The sequence below is a fragment of the Coturnix japonica genome, chromosome 5 (assembly GCF_054131305.1).
Source record: "Coturnix japonica strain WE chromosome 5, WE-NBRP24, whole genome shotgun sequence".
NCBI classification, from domain to species: domain Eukaryota; kingdom Metazoa; phylum Chordata; class Aves; order Galliformes; family Phasianidae; genus Coturnix; species Coturnix japonica.
The window spans coordinates 43,329,760-43,344,920 of NC_140667.1; the positions used below are offsets into that span (position 1 = coordinate 43,329,760).

General features: G+C 36.5%; 1 protein-coding gene across 13 annotated transcripts in view; it reads left to right on the plus strand.

Moving 5' to 3' along the window:
• The window catches only part of UNC79 (unc-79 subunit of NALCN channel complex), an 84,915-nt gene that overhangs the window by 49,723 nt on the left and 20,031 nt on the right, over positions 1–15,161 (plus strand). For 10 of the 13 annotated variants that reach the window (XM_015865404.3, XM_015865399.3, XM_015865403.3 and 7 more), the window contains 10 exons: positions 2,166–2,282; positions 4,198–4,281; positions 6,282–6,384; positions 7,366–7,506; positions 9,291–9,329; positions 10,372–10,484; positions 10,571–10,656; positions 11,596–11,769; positions 12,856–12,924; positions 13,500–13,610. In XM_015865404.3, the coding sequence (XP_015720890.2) occupies positions 2,166–2,282; positions 4,198–4,281; positions 6,282–6,384; positions 7,366–7,506; positions 9,291–9,329; positions 10,372–10,484; positions 10,571–10,656; positions 11,596–11,769; positions 12,856–12,924; positions 13,500–13,610 (1,037 nt within the window). The remainder of the gene's footprint in view (positions 1–2,165; positions 2,283–4,197; positions 4,282–6,281; positions 6,385–7,365; positions 7,507–9,290; positions 9,330–10,371; positions 10,485–10,570; positions 10,657–11,595; positions 11,770–12,855; positions 12,925–13,499; positions 13,611–15,161) is intronic. The other 3 variants (XM_015865402.3, XM_085549395.1, XM_085549398.1) reach the window with 1 other exon arrangement.

Below are 15,161 nucleotides of genomic sequence, written 5' to 3' on the forward strand. Positions count from 1 at the left end.
TAATGTTACTTGTTCAACAAGTGTTAGGTCACAGAAAGCATGTCATTAATTGCGATAGGAAGATACTGCCTTTGGACTTCTTGGGGAGAGAATTCCTCAGCAAAGCGATTGATCAGATCACTAGCTATGTGTCTTCAGATGAAAGACTCAGCAAATAATATATATGGAAGTTATTTATGCCCTCATGATTCACAGGTTTCCTGTGTTTTCACCTGATCATGAATCCCACCCTGTATCACCAGTCAGTGATGGACTGGAAATGTCACATGCTGGTCCACAGCAGTCAGACTGGCTCCAACATGGTTCAAAGGCTGACAGTCTTGGGTTTTACATTTTTGGATTTTCTTTTTTAATTCCTGATAATTGAAATCATTGTTGTACATGAGAGATCAGGTAAATAAAAGTAGAAATCCAAACCTGCTTAATAGCAGCCTGATGATGGGAAATGTGCACGAACATTTAATTCTAACTACAAAAGCTGTTAAGAAAATTCAGAGAGATAATTTTCTAAAATTTGGCAGTCATCTGCACTCCAAGCAGCCTTGTCAGTTCTAACATTAATTGCTGTTCTTTCATTAGGAAATTCTGTACTTGATAAAGTGATAAAGCGACTACTTAAAATTCTTGCCCTGAAACTGATGAAAATTATGGGTTTTTTTTCATACTTTTCTGAAAAACAGCTGCAATATAACTTAAAAAGGGAGACACATAATAATGTCCTGCCCTGGTTCCATTCCAGAAATGCAGTTATACAAGGGCTGCTTTGCAGCAGTGCGGCAGGAGACTGTACTTGTAACAGAAATACCAAATTAAAAGCTCTCTGATACATTGAAAGGATAAAAAGTAAAAAGTAAAGCTTAAAATACTTTACCTGGTAAAATATTTTGCCTGCAAATTTCCACTGAAGTTATCTTTGTTCTTATTAACACATAAGGCAGGAGTTAGTTTTTTGTTTTTGTTTTTAAGGTACATCCTGTTTTTTAAAGCATTGTTTTGAAACAACGTGGAACACAGGTACAAATGAAAAAAAATCATTAGAAGATCTTGAATTGTTGTTGAGCCTTGTTACCTTCAATTGCTGTTGAGCCTTCCTGAAGAAGGCATTTTAACGTATGCTTATAGCAATGTTTGTAAAGCTTTCCTGCATGGAGATGTGTGTAGGCCTAGTTTGTTCAGTCGTAGTCTCTGTCTTCATACTGTGAAGGATGAATTTGATTTCAGTGCTGGAAATATACTTTACTGCTTGCATTCAGCTGGCAGAATGGAAGTATTATGGTTCTTCCATGTGATTTTTCTTATGAATGGAGGGAAGTAAGAAAGTCAGGAATATTATATCGTTTATTTCTTCCTCCATTTAAGCACTCAGAAGATACATGACCAGAAAAGTCTTAAATAGTATGTCCACAAGTGTGGATTATTATTATTATTATTATTATTATTATTATTATTATTATTATTATTATTATTATTATTATTATTTCTGGATGTGTTGTCCAGTGAGGCAAATCCACGTAAGAATGAAGTAATACTCATTTAAGTAAGTATTATAAATGGTCACATAAGGAAATGGCAAAGGCTTCTTGCTCCTTGTAAGGAAGCGTGGTTATGAAATAGGCCCATTTTCAAAAGCACGCTGGCTTCACATTTCAGAAGAATGTGCAAGTATTATGTCTGAGTGACAAGTATTTAGGAAACCTCTGCATGAAGAATGCTGGTGGAACGTAGTTAGCAGAGCAGGTTTTCTTTTTCCCCAGCGGAGAGCTTACATACAGTAGTCCTCCACACTTTATTGAGAGGAGAACTGTGTTTCCTTTCTCAGTACACAGTGAGTTTATCACCTATCTGCATGGGAACTTGGGGTGGTATCTTACGCTGCAGAGATACCAAGTATTTTGAAAAACTTGTGTTATTTGGTGACAAAAAGGCACTGATAATTGGCACATTAGATAAGATCCTACATCCAAGTCATTTATGATGTGTCATTTGGCCATAATTTTACCCTGTGTACCTGTGTGAAAAGTGCATATTGATTCAAGCAGGATCCTTGAGCGAGCAGTTTGTGTCCTATCACTATTTACCTCATACTGGCGTGTAAGTTCAGGAAATAAGCGTAGTTTTACATGTTGTTTGAGCCCTTGAAATCCTTTTGCATTTCTGACTTGCAGCTCAGTTCAGACAAATGAAAAGAGGCTCTTTGGGAGCTCTGACAATGAACCAGCTAATGAAGAGGCAGCTGGAACACCAGTCTAGTGCTCCCCACAATATCAGCACTTGGGATACTGGTGAGCTGCGTTTATTGTTCCTTATTTTTATTTCCTTAAACCAATTACTTTCTGTATGAATCCAATAGAAAAGTAGGTGTTTTCATTCTGCCTCTGCAGGTAAATAATCAGTCTCAAGTCTAAAGAGGAACTGCATAATAGCAGATTCTCACTTGATATGATTTGGGATATTTGGGATGTAGCCTCTCTGGTACAGTGGTGTCCCCATAATTTTGCATACTGGAAACCCATCTTGAAGTACTGCTGTTGATTTCATTAAGTATAGAATTTCATCCTTGGTGCATGGAATCATTAATTTGCATATATGTTTATAGTGGATTACTAAGGATTTGCACGCTATACTATCCAGTTTCATTTCCCTGTAAATAAGTTTCTGCCAGCTCATGCTGAACACCCGAAGTTTGTTTTTCCATTTACTGACCTTTTCACCACCCAGGTTGAAAATAAAGCAGACAATGAAAATGGAAATATGCACATTATTTCCTTATTTTTCATGTGAAGAGTTTTTGGTTTTTTTTTTGTTTTTTTTTTTCAGATTCAGATTGTGCTCAGATTTGCAGTAGATGTCACTAAACAATGAATTAATTGTATTTCGTATTAGAGACTTGATAACTAATTGCCCATCTTGGTGTTAGTGACATTATGGAATTATGCTTCTTAGGAATTTATGAGCAGGTCCATATGTGTCCAGAGAAAAGAATGCTTAAAATGTCTTGTGGAATCCGGCATGTTGAATGAATGTCTACCAGTTCTGGACAGTTGTGTTTGAGGTTTTGCTTTATATTCAGTCTTCAGCCTCCACTTCCATCAACCTAAATCTTGTATCTGAAACATGGCTAAAGGTATAGCGTATACCTCAGGTCTTCCCTTTCTGGTAGTCCAGTCTGTTGAGTAGCTTGCTCAGAGTTTGTCAATAATAGCAATGGCAATGGTTGTATCAGCAAGAAAGTTTGTTTATTAAAGAGACTTAGTTGGTATAACTTCCATTTTCAGATAGGTTTTTAGAGATTAAAAAGTTATTACTGTCCTTCTGTGAGAAGTATTTAGCCTATGTTTCAGAAGAACAGGTCGATACTCAAAACCACATAGGAGCTCCATCTTGTTAACCTTGTTCCAAGTCCAATAGATTTCTTCATAACATCTGCTACTTTTCTGTGGAATATTCATAATAACTAAAGGCCTACAGTCATGGAAATACTAAGTAAAATGTTTTCTTCCAGAAACCTTTGCATCTCTCAGTCTCCTTTTTCCACTGCTAGCTTTAGAGTAAAAATACTATTTAGACAGATTAATTTTTTTTTCAGGACAAATGGTCATTTGACTGTTAGTCGTTTCAGTGTCACACTACAGTTTTGCGAGTCATTACGCTCAAGTGTAACAACTGTTATAATGCAAAAGTATCTGATGCAAGCTTGGTCCATGCATGCTTTCTATTTTTTTAAACACGGGTAGGTACCATGCTTCTCATTTCTTATTTCAAAACTTTCTTTTTCAAGCTTGTTATCTGTACATTAAAATCATTGCATGCCTAGCATCTGTCAGAATAAGCTATACATGAATTTCTACTCTATGGTATTTCTAAACATTAATTTTCTCTTATTGTGGCTCTTATATTCTATACCTTGTTGAATCTTTACAGTTAGCTCTAAATTTCTTGTTTAGTCAGATTTCTCAAAAATGCCTTCACTGGTGTTCTGTAATCTGTCATTTTTCCTTTGTGGACTTTTATTTCTCTCTTCCTCCCTTTTTCTTTTGCTCTTTGTATGCTTAAAACTTAACTTTTTTTTTTTTCCTTCCTCCCCCCCCCCAAGCTGTTTTATTTGTCTTTCTCTTGGTTTAACTTTTTATATCTTGTTGTGCTGGTGACATACTGGATTCATACTGATGGAGACTAAAGTTCTGTATTTATTCACAGAGCAGATACAGCATGGAAAGCGGCTATGCAATGTTCCTGTTTGCCTAAACCCTGACTTGGAGGGACCACCACTAAGAATCAGAGGTTAGTTCAGTGTCCAGTTGACCTAATCTCTCTTCAAAGATGACTAGACTCATTAGTACCAAATAACAGTGAATTCTGTGTTCCATTCAACTATCTTAAAGCCCTCAACTGTCTTGCATATCTTGTCCTGCATTATGACAGCTATTGCATGCTGCAATGGGTCTTCTGTCTGGAGAAGATGACAATGAACTTCCAAAGTCATGGTAAAGAGATCTTGATTTGTTTGTGAAGGGGAAAGTAATAGGATAGAAATATATGGAAAATCTACTTCTATTTCTTATGTTCTGGATGATGTCCTACATTTATGGAGAGTATTCTGGACTTCCTGGAGTGTCTGTTTTCATCCAAATAAGTCTCAGGGAACAATTATGAAGTAGAGAATTCTGTATGTAAAGAAATATTTTTTTCTGAGTAAAATGTCATCTTCTTGTGAAACCAAAACTCAACACTCATATTTTGAGTTCAAATATTGTGGAAGCTTCTGAGCTTCTTATTTTGCCAGAGAGGTGCTATTACATTTGATTTTCCTGTAATAGCTGGGATTATCTTGTCAGAAATTCTTTCTGAACTTAGCATCCATGGAGAAGCCACCTCCATAGTTAAATATTGTCAGAACATGCTAATGTTAATGTTAAATTTAAATCTGCAGATTGAAGGAACCAGAAACAAAGATGGTATAATAACACGTGATTGAATTCAGAGTAAAACGGCATAGATACTTTTCTAAAAGTTGATTAAAAGGTATGTTTGTCATAGATGGATCTTTGGAACGAAATGCCTTTGGGGCAGCTTATACAGGATGTGATGGTGTCTGTCAGCTGAGTTCCCTGGATTCATTAATGGAGCTGAACTTTATGGGAACAGTTGTAATGCAGTCTCTTATCACGCCAGCTATACAAAGCAACAACATAAGATATTTTTCTGTAAGAATTAAATCTTTTTATCTTGGTGTCCTGGAGAAAAACTACCAACAATACTTAAATTACCACCTTAAGTGCATCTAAGATAAATAATATGGCTTGTTTATCACCATAACTTTGATAGAAGTTTCTGATGGCTTATCCATGTGCCTGTTAACATTGCATTCACCATCCTGAGGTTTTCTTTGCAACTAGAGTAGATGGAGTCCTACCACCTCTGCTTTTTTTCTTTTCTTTTTTCTTTCCTGCTTATCATTAATGCTTAATGGAAACAAAGGGATTGAGGGGGAAGACTATCATACTGGTTAGACTCTCAGGCTACCTTGTACTGGTCTAATTCTGGAAAAAAGAATGTAAACAAGAAAAGTTTGAATTTTCCATTATACACAACTTTTCATTTTAAGTAAGCATCTGTCTGAAAACAGCTGTGCACAATTTCCCTAGTGCTAAAGGAACCTCATATATTGGCAAAGTTATGCTACCTCTAGGCTCCCAGCTGGAAAACTAAGTTTTGAAGAATGAAGATGCTTGTGAAGAATTTCAGTGGAAAGCATTTCTAATTAACGGCTGTCCAATGCTTTCAGTGTTTCTCAAGTTCTTATAAATTATTTCTTCCAACTGTCCCTTGTTTGATTTTTCCCTCATGCCTCTGTTAGGGATGTTGTGAATAAGCTGATGGCACGGTGGTCAGGTATACAAACTTTTTTTACTTCTTTGCGTCATTAAGAATGGTGAGAAGGTGATTCCCTGAAAGTATGAGGGAAGGAAGCAAATCTTCTTCCAGTCTAATACGACCTGTAGAATTATCCTCTCTTCCTGAACATGAATAGTTACACCAATACCTGCACTTCCCAGGATTTGTTTTCTTTGTTATCTTTTTTTTCAAGGATATATCTGTTTTTAATTGATAGTTATAGTTAATTAGAGGAACGTGCTATATCCTTTTGTTGACATACATATTTCTTCTGTGCGCAGTATGGCTCTTCCTTACGAGCCTGATCGTCAGTTCAATGCTGTTTGGGATTCTGCTTAGTGATTTTCTTTTGCTTTTCTGTTTTTATTGTTCCTTATTGCCTAAAGGTGCCACAAAATCTAGCTTGTTATCTGCGCCCAGTATAGTCAGTATGTTTGTACCTGCACCAGAAGAATTTGCTGATGACCAGCCCACTGTGATGACTGACAAGTAAGTTCATTTTCTGCTTCTTCCAAAAAACTATAATATATATATTAAGCCTCATATAGATCAAATTAAATATAAATATACGTAACAGAAATAAAGTTTACTTTCAGTCTCTTAACTGTATGGTATATTTTTTGAATTAATTAATGTATTTTACTCTAAGTTAAAAAATTTCAAAACGCTGCCCATAAGATGTGTTTCTGACTCAGTGGGTTATCCGTGAGCTTGCACTGGTGAGATTACAGTTCAGGCTGCTGTATGTACATGAAGGGGAAGCTATGTGCTGAATTACTGAAAAACTATGAATAAAAACCGTAAGTTGCTGACTGTGATCAGTCCAGTAGACAGATCTACCTGGATGATCACTGGTTAAGGCCACTGAGCAGGCTGTGACTGGAAGCAGACCTTACAGTGTGACACAGTGAAGGATCCCCAGAGTTAGGATTGTATTTGACACATCCTTTGGTCAATTCTCCAAAGCTCTAGCATCAACACCTAATAACATGTAGACCAGTCGAGCTTGATTTTCATTACTTTGTTGGCATATTTTCCTTCTGTTTAGTGACAAAGTCCAGAAAATTGCCTGTACGATTCAGTTAGGTTAAAGTATCACAATCTGTTGGAGTCATTAGCAACTGATTGATCAAACTGAGCAAACAATCCTACTGGGCTGAGATAAGCTAGCAAACTGAAGCAGTCCAATACAGAGTGAGAGAAGTAGCTAAGCATTGGAGGATGTAGGATTCAAAACTTAGACTTACATTGTGATCTTCCTTTGTCAGTGTAGAAACAGCCAGAGCAGCTAGTGGAAACCTTTATTAATATTTGAAAGCTACGGACTTAAGGAAATTTTAGATCACAATTACATTTTTACTAAAGGAATTCTGAAAAGAAAGTACTAAATTTTAGTACTTTTAAAAGATATAAATAAGTCTGCATGCATTGTTTTGAATTTCTCAATGTCTGTTTTACTGTTCCTTGCAGATGCCATGATTGTGGAGCAATTCTTGAAGAATATGATGAAGAAACACTAGGCCTTGCAATTGTTGTGCTCTCAACCTTCATTCACCTTAGTCCAGACTTGGCTGCTCCTCTACTGTTGGACATCATGCAGTCTGTTGGAAGGTAAATTCAGGACTGACCTCGTTTCTATATGATTGAAAAAATTTTGTGCCTGCAATTGAGGTTACGTAAACTTCATTATGTGAAGCTATATATAGCATCTGGTTCTGCCTACTTGAAGAACATTTCAGGTTCCTCAACCATATTTTGTTTGCTTATTAAATCTAAAGATTTGCACATTGGCTTCCTAACCAGCTGCTCAATCAGGTTATCTTTGATAATGTCTTAAATGTTTGGTGTCTCTGCTGTTTTTCTGTTGTGACTTTTACCTAGTATGCACTGGATAACTCAAGTGCACCATTATATTGTAGCACTTGTCATTGCTGCATCAGCTGCTTCCACAACTTGTTGCCTAAGATGTGGGAGTGATGCATTCTACGTGGTTCAGAACAAACTTCTGAGCAGCACTATGCATGCAGAAATGGCATGGCTCTCCTCTCCACATTACTTTCAGTGTCTGAAGTTGCTTGACTGACTTATGCAAGCATATGGCTCTTTACAGCCCTGCCTCCCCATCTCCTGCTTCCATTTGAACAAAGCTACTATTAAGCCCTTCATTTTCATTAATCACTGCTAATGAACTCCGGTGAATGCAAAATTTCTAATCTAGGCAGATGATTTCCATTCTGTGTGATTCTTGTAAATACAGAGCTAACACTCATTAAGAAGCCGTAGACAGTGAATCAACTGGAAGATAAATTAACAGGGATGAGGGCTGAGTGGTTTAACTTTTTCTATGCTTTGAAGAAGGAATGCTGCATCTTTGGAGGAAGCTGAGTTTTTAAAGCAGCAGATGGCATGCAGCATGGAGTATTTTTGGTAAAAGTCCCATGTTGTTCCTACTAGCTGCCTTTTCTGGCAAATTCTAAGTGCAGTAAGTGGCTATCTAGAAAGGAATTGCATTGAACGTAAGTAATGAGGTAATAAGTGAGATGGTGATGAGAGTTTGTTCAAATAATATTTAGAGTGGTAGTGATAAACACACACAAGCTGTTAATTTTGAAAAAGCTTTAGATGTTCCCAAGTATTTAATGTAGTTCATGTCTCATGATGTTTTTCCATTTGGAAATTAGAATCTAAATGTTTTGTTTATTGTAAAACAAACAAATAAAAACAACACTCCTCTTCCACATGCGTGCATTATAGTATTCAGGTGGAGGGGAGAAACTTTGCATAGGACTTTGATTTCCTTCTGAGGAAAACTGTTATACTTTTGTTTTTGAACATTCAGTAGATTTTTGGGAATAGCTGTGATGTGTATTGGTATATGAGTAGTGCCACCAAATTCTGCAGAAATCTGCGTGTACTTTAAGGTAAACTGATGCTTCATTTATTCCGGAAGCCTCACTTCAGATTGCTACATGGAGAAGTCTGGCTCAGTCTATGCTGCTGTGTTAGTCTGAAACAATTCAACCAGTACTCAGCTTCTGGCAAAGTTTATTCTTTGCCACATCCTTTTAGATTAGTAATTGTTCTAGATATGTATGTGACAGCAGTTTTCACTTCATTACCATCATTCTGGAACAGGAAGGAAAGTAGAATTTTCTTCAAGTCTGGGAAGTGTTTGTGACATTGCAGAACTGGTTAGAGTTTAGATGTTGTTCCAGAATGATTTGTGTGAATTTAAGAGCACTTCAGGAGATATTTCTGATAGCATTTTAAATATTCTATAAAACTTTTATCATTATTATTATTATTTAACTAGATAATCTACTGACTTTATTCAAAATGGAGCACAAAAAAGCATAAAAGCATATGAGCTTCAATTACTGTTATTTTTATTGCAGGTTGGCATCAAGTACCAGTTTCTCTAATCAAGCAGAAAGGTATAGTAGCAAAAGATACTTTATCCAAAATCAAGCAATGAATTTAAAGTATTGTCCTCCCTGGCCATGAAAACAATTAAATGTAACCTTTCTAACTCCTCTCTCTCCTCCTGTCTTTCCTGTCTCTCCTTACTCACTCTCTCTCTCCCTCATCTCTCTCTCTTCTCCTTTTTAAGTTTCTAAGTAAGAGGAAAAACTCATCCTTTTCATTTCATTCAAATATTTTTTGTCTTCTGAAGATGAACTGGAACTTGTGTTCATATGTAGCAAAAGTAATATTCAGATTCGAATTTAATTAGATTCATTTAAAGATGCCTCTTGATTTCCAGGGTTTCAGTGCAGATTGTTCTTGCTTGTTCAGTGTTTGCTCAGTATTTGTCTTGATAAACTGTCTTTATGTATTCAGTGAAGTGAGGTGAAGTGAATCATCCTCAGCCATAGAGAACCCCTTCTAATGATGTTTCATCACTTAAAAAAGATGCTGAATAGGATAAATTCATTTTGAAAATCTGCAAAAAGTGCTAAGAAGTGCAGTTTATGAATAAATAGATAACATGTTGGGTTTTTTTTTAACAAAACCATCCAATTTGTGAGAGATTAGGAAGTATTTAAGCTCCTGAAGGATACTGCCAGAGTTAAATTAATATTGTAATGTGCACGTTTACCTATTTCTCATGTGTTTTATGATAAAACCAAGAATCTGTGCCACTGAAATCCACAAGGTGAGAGCAGGATTGTATTCCAAATCCTGACAAACTGACAAGCAAAAATATGTGGAGAGTAAGGAAAAATGCAGTTACTTTTGAGACAAATACTTTAGCGATGTGTACACAACTATTCCATCTCTGAATAGTTGGCCTGAGTTACTAAAGTATAATTAATTATTGTTTTGAGTCAGGAAAGTTCTGCTTATGTCTTTCTCATAACTAAACACTTTTGTAATTTAAAAAATAGGGTCTTATTATCACTATGTTTTCAGGTTAAACTAGTGTTTCATCTGCAAGACTACTTCTCTACTTTCTGTTCCTTCCTTTCGTTTCAGCATGATGATCCCAGGAAATGCTGCAGGTGTGGCCAAGCAGTTCCTCCGCTGTGTGTTCCATCAGCTGGCTCCCAATGGCATCTTCCCCCAGCTCTTCCAGAGCAATATTAAAGGTGAACTACAGCACCAAAGTACGTTTCTGACCCCTACAATTACTCCCTTATGAACATCCAGTGAAAAAATATAATTTCAATTTCAGATGGAAGTTTCTTACGGACCTTAGCCACATCCCTTATGGACTTCAGTGAACTGAGTTCTATCGCTGCTCTGAGTCAGCTATTAGAGGTATGTTGGCTTTTCCTCTCTATTAATATAGCTGGCTTTATTAGGCATTATCAAACTCTTCCTCTCCTCATGGATTAGGAGTTCAAACTTGTATCACAAGAAGCAATGTGAATTTTTGTTTGATTGTTTGTTTTACTGGAAGCAGGATCCTCACCATGTTTCTTCTGAGTTTTATTCTCACTGATAGCTTTTATTTGTTTTTCTTTTCCACAGACCAGCTCTTGGAGCCGTCTTACTCCTTAGCAGCTTAGACCATCTCTTTCCCAGCACTATTTCTGGTTTTTCAGAAATATTTATCCTCCTATACTGGCCTTCCCATCTGTGTCTGATGACACTTTCACTAAATAATCCAAAGATGTTTTGCCTGCTTTTCACCAACTTCCTTCTGTGCTCTTGGCTTGTTTCTATTGTAACTTTTAGCATCCCACTAGTACTAGTCACTCCCATTCTCCTCCTGCTGTTTCAAGAACATTGGGGGGGGGTGTGGGGGGGGTTCCTTCAAACAAAGATTCTGACAGAACTTTAAAACAATTTACATATTTCCAGTCCTGTCCTTAGTACATGAGCCAAAAAATTGAGCATTGCTTACTGAATATTAATGTCTTCTTTAAAATTAGCCAAAGGAAAATATGGACAAGCTACTGGTTAATACTTTCCTGCCATGACAATATAAGCAGCATATGAGTTAGGACCTTGTGTATAAAATTTTCTCTCAAAGTTCAGCGTCTTAAGCTTTTGAAATCTCTTGGTCAGTAATTTAGGAGACAAACTTGACTTAACATACTCAGGTCAAATTCTTCAGACAACATTTTATCATTAGTACTATACAAGATGTAAGTAAATATGAAAATTGAAAATTAAATTTGAAATTCCAAATACTGTTTAAGCAGACATGTTTTTGTGTTTCCATTTGTTTATAGTTGTCATTTTGTTTCCCAGGGTTTAAATAACAAAAAGAATTTACCAGCAGGGGGTGCGATGCTACGCTGTTTGGAAAATATTGCTACCTTTATGGAAGCCTTGCCAATGGATTCTCCCAGCAACCTTTGGACTACAATTAGTAATCAGTTTCAGACCTTCCTTACCAAACTCCCTTGTGTTTTGCCACTTAAGGTATGATATCGACATTTGAAATGAGCTTTAATACCATTGGTCCGGATGTACAGAAACAGTGAGAAAGCTATGGATGAGAACCAGAGTTGAGAACATTTTCTAATGATGCAACTAACATTTACAGAGGACTAAATTTATTGTGCTCCCAATCTATCTAATAATATTTCTTCTACAAGAAACAATAACAACTCTGAGTAGAGAGTACTCTTTCACTCTTTGTTAGTTACTTTTTCCCTTTACACTTTCCGTGTACTTAATTTCTCACAGCATGAATGGACCAAGAAATAATTTCTTCTGTGCAAAGTCATGTTGATGAATGTGAGCTGAAGGATCCAACATCTAGCTTTGTGACTTATCTTTTAAATTGTGTCACTCTCAAGCTATATGAAACATTAAATTCCTTGGTTCTGTCCATTTAGATCGTGTGCTTACTATGATTTCCCTTTATTCATGGGAAGTATCAATAGTGGTACAAGTAAAACAATCACCTGTTCCTTCCTCCAGGGTCATATGTGACTCTTTGTTCTTCTAGATGTTTGCACCTGGGACAAGGTGAGACAAAAGACAGATCTTCAAAATTCCCATTCGCTGTTGCAACCTGTGTGATTTACACAGAAGAAAAATCAGTTACACCTTAGGGAACATATTTAGTGAGGTCTCTGGAGCAGCTATTGCCAGAACTTATTCTAATATCATGGGGTGCAGCACTATCTCATTGTACAGGAAAACATCGTAGTCCAGGACAATCACAGAATTGAGGTAGATGGTGCTACTTCACTCTGCTTTTAAATCCATTTTCATTACAATGGTAATATATTTCAAGGAGATTTTTGTAATACAGAAGGTAAATGTAACTTTCTAAAACCAGCACTTCTGTGAAGTTCTCTTGAGACTCGAGGTAGTATGTTACCATTGAGGGAGTATGATTCTATGTTCATAAATAGGTAAATTGAGGCAAAGTAACTAAAAATCAGTGATCAGGGATCATTTTTCAGACTTCACTTGTAGCTTATTAATAGCTGCCACCACTAAGAGATGTATACAGAAAGATACTAACATTTTTTTCCCCCTTCAAAATATCCACAGTGTTCTTTAGATTCTAGTTTAAGGATAATGATTTGCTTGCTGAAGATACCCACCACTAGTGCCACCAGGGTAAGTTTCAAGAACACTCTGTTGCCTCATGTTCAACCAACCTGTATTATTCTGCAATTGTGTTCTTATCAACTAGCTAGGAAAACATTGTACGTAAGCATAAAATTGTGCAATCTGATACTCGGTGGAGAATGCTAAGAGCTTTGGAATCCAAGTTACAATGAAGTTTGGATGGGATTGCATTCCTTTGTGGGTGTGAGTGTATATCTTAAAGATCTGATAGTCTCCACTAAAAAAAAAGATGGGAATGAACTTCCTCAGAGGCCAATTCTGCAGTTCTCACTAGTACAGTTCCTCTGAGATCAGCAAGGTTTTCCTGCATAAACACTGTAGAATGTCTCATAAACACTGTATTAGAGAAGAAACTTTAAAATTCTTGTTCTTCCGACTTTTTTTACAAGCATGAAGTCATTTGGTTGATAGAACAGCCATTTGACTGAAGCAGTGTAAATCACAGCAAAATTATTTCTGTACTAATGGTAATGATGGTGTTCCATTCAGATATTTCTGATCTGGAATGCTTTTTGTTTTGCTGAGCAACCAGTTATTAAATGCCCTAAATCATGTCATTGCAGAGTCTCCTGGAGCCTTTTTCAAAGTTACTAAGTTTTGTCATTCAGAATGCTGTCTTCACTCTGGCCTACCTGGTGGAGCTGTGTGGTTTGTGCTACCGAGCCTTCACTAAGGTAACCATGAGACTATATCTTCCATTAGAGACCACTGAAAATAGGACAGACAAAGCCCTGCTGCCATCAAGTAGGATATTTGTAAGTGAAGATTAAATCAGTGTCAAGTTTCAGACATGTCAACAGGTTTTAATGTACTTTGGCTAATCAAGTAGCGATAATGATGCTGCGCCTATTAATAATACTGAATTACACATTCCCAGTATAGATAAAGGGAACCAACTGAAAGCATTGGTCAGAAAAGAAGTTTTGATGTTATTTCATAGCATTTGAAAATTTTCAGCTCTTAGAGATGACATTTGGTATTCATGCATGACAGTCTGTATAATCATATATTTCCTAGTGCATAGATTTAGCCACATGCTTTGTGCAAAACATTCCTGATAGTACCACTTGAGAGCCAAGCTGTGAGGGGAGGCAACAGACTGCTATTAAAGCAAAAGACTCCACCAATTAGGATCCTATTTTATTCTGTATTAGTTATCTCATTTGGTGTGCATAGCTCTAAGCTGTGTAGAAAAGAAAGGTCTGAGATGTGATGAGGCAATTTTATGTATGCCTTCTAAAACAAACAGCGAAATACAGGAAGTGTTTCACTCCCCTCACACTGCCTCTGCAGTTTCAGTTATTTAAATAGAATTTTATTAAAACATGATATTAAACAACCTAGTGTTTTTCTTGCATGCTCCCTGGTTCAGTATTCTATAACTGTATTGTATCTTGATTGCATGCAGTAAGCTAGGATTATAACACTTGGTAAAAGCTCCTTCTTGATTTAGTTTCATGCAACCTGGTGACCCATAAGTGGAATCATTAGTGAATGTTCTCCTGAAAGTTTTGTCCACAGAATGCTTAATTTAGTGGAACCTCATGGTACATTATCCAAGTTATTGGTGAAAACGTGCCGTGGTTTTACATTAGAAATAACAAATTAATGAATATTTTTAGAAAAAAACAAGTTAGTTGCACTCTCTGTTTCTCTGCAGTGGACGTTCTGTAACCAAATAGTGCTGTTTGTGATAAAGTACCATGTAGAATCCAGTTGCAGAAGGAAAATAATTTGTGAGCATTACAATTGTTTAGAATTAATTGTTAGTTTTTACCGACTCAAACAAAACTTCACAGAACAACTTCCAGCTGTACTATGAAGGAATTTAGTCTCCTCTAGTAGCAGACCACTTCAACATGTACTTTGAAGAGAGCAATACTCCTGACCAGTCCAGATCTTTTTTGTTTCTTAATCATCAGCAGTTTCCTAATACATCATGGCAGAAATATCTCGGTATCTTTGAGTCTGAAGACTCACATCAGTCTGATATATGTTCTCGTCTGAGATTCTGTTCCAGCTCAGCAATTTGTTTTTTGTTTTGTTTTGTTTTTTTTCCAATGCTTTTGGAACTCTCAGTTGAGCGTAGTATCTCTTTTTTTATTGTTATCATCTCATCTTCAGTTTTCCTCTCAGGTCTCTTAGGGATACTTTTTGGCTTTCTTATCTCACACAGCTACTGAAGCTTCATTCTAAACTTAATGTTACATACTGTTGTTACTAAT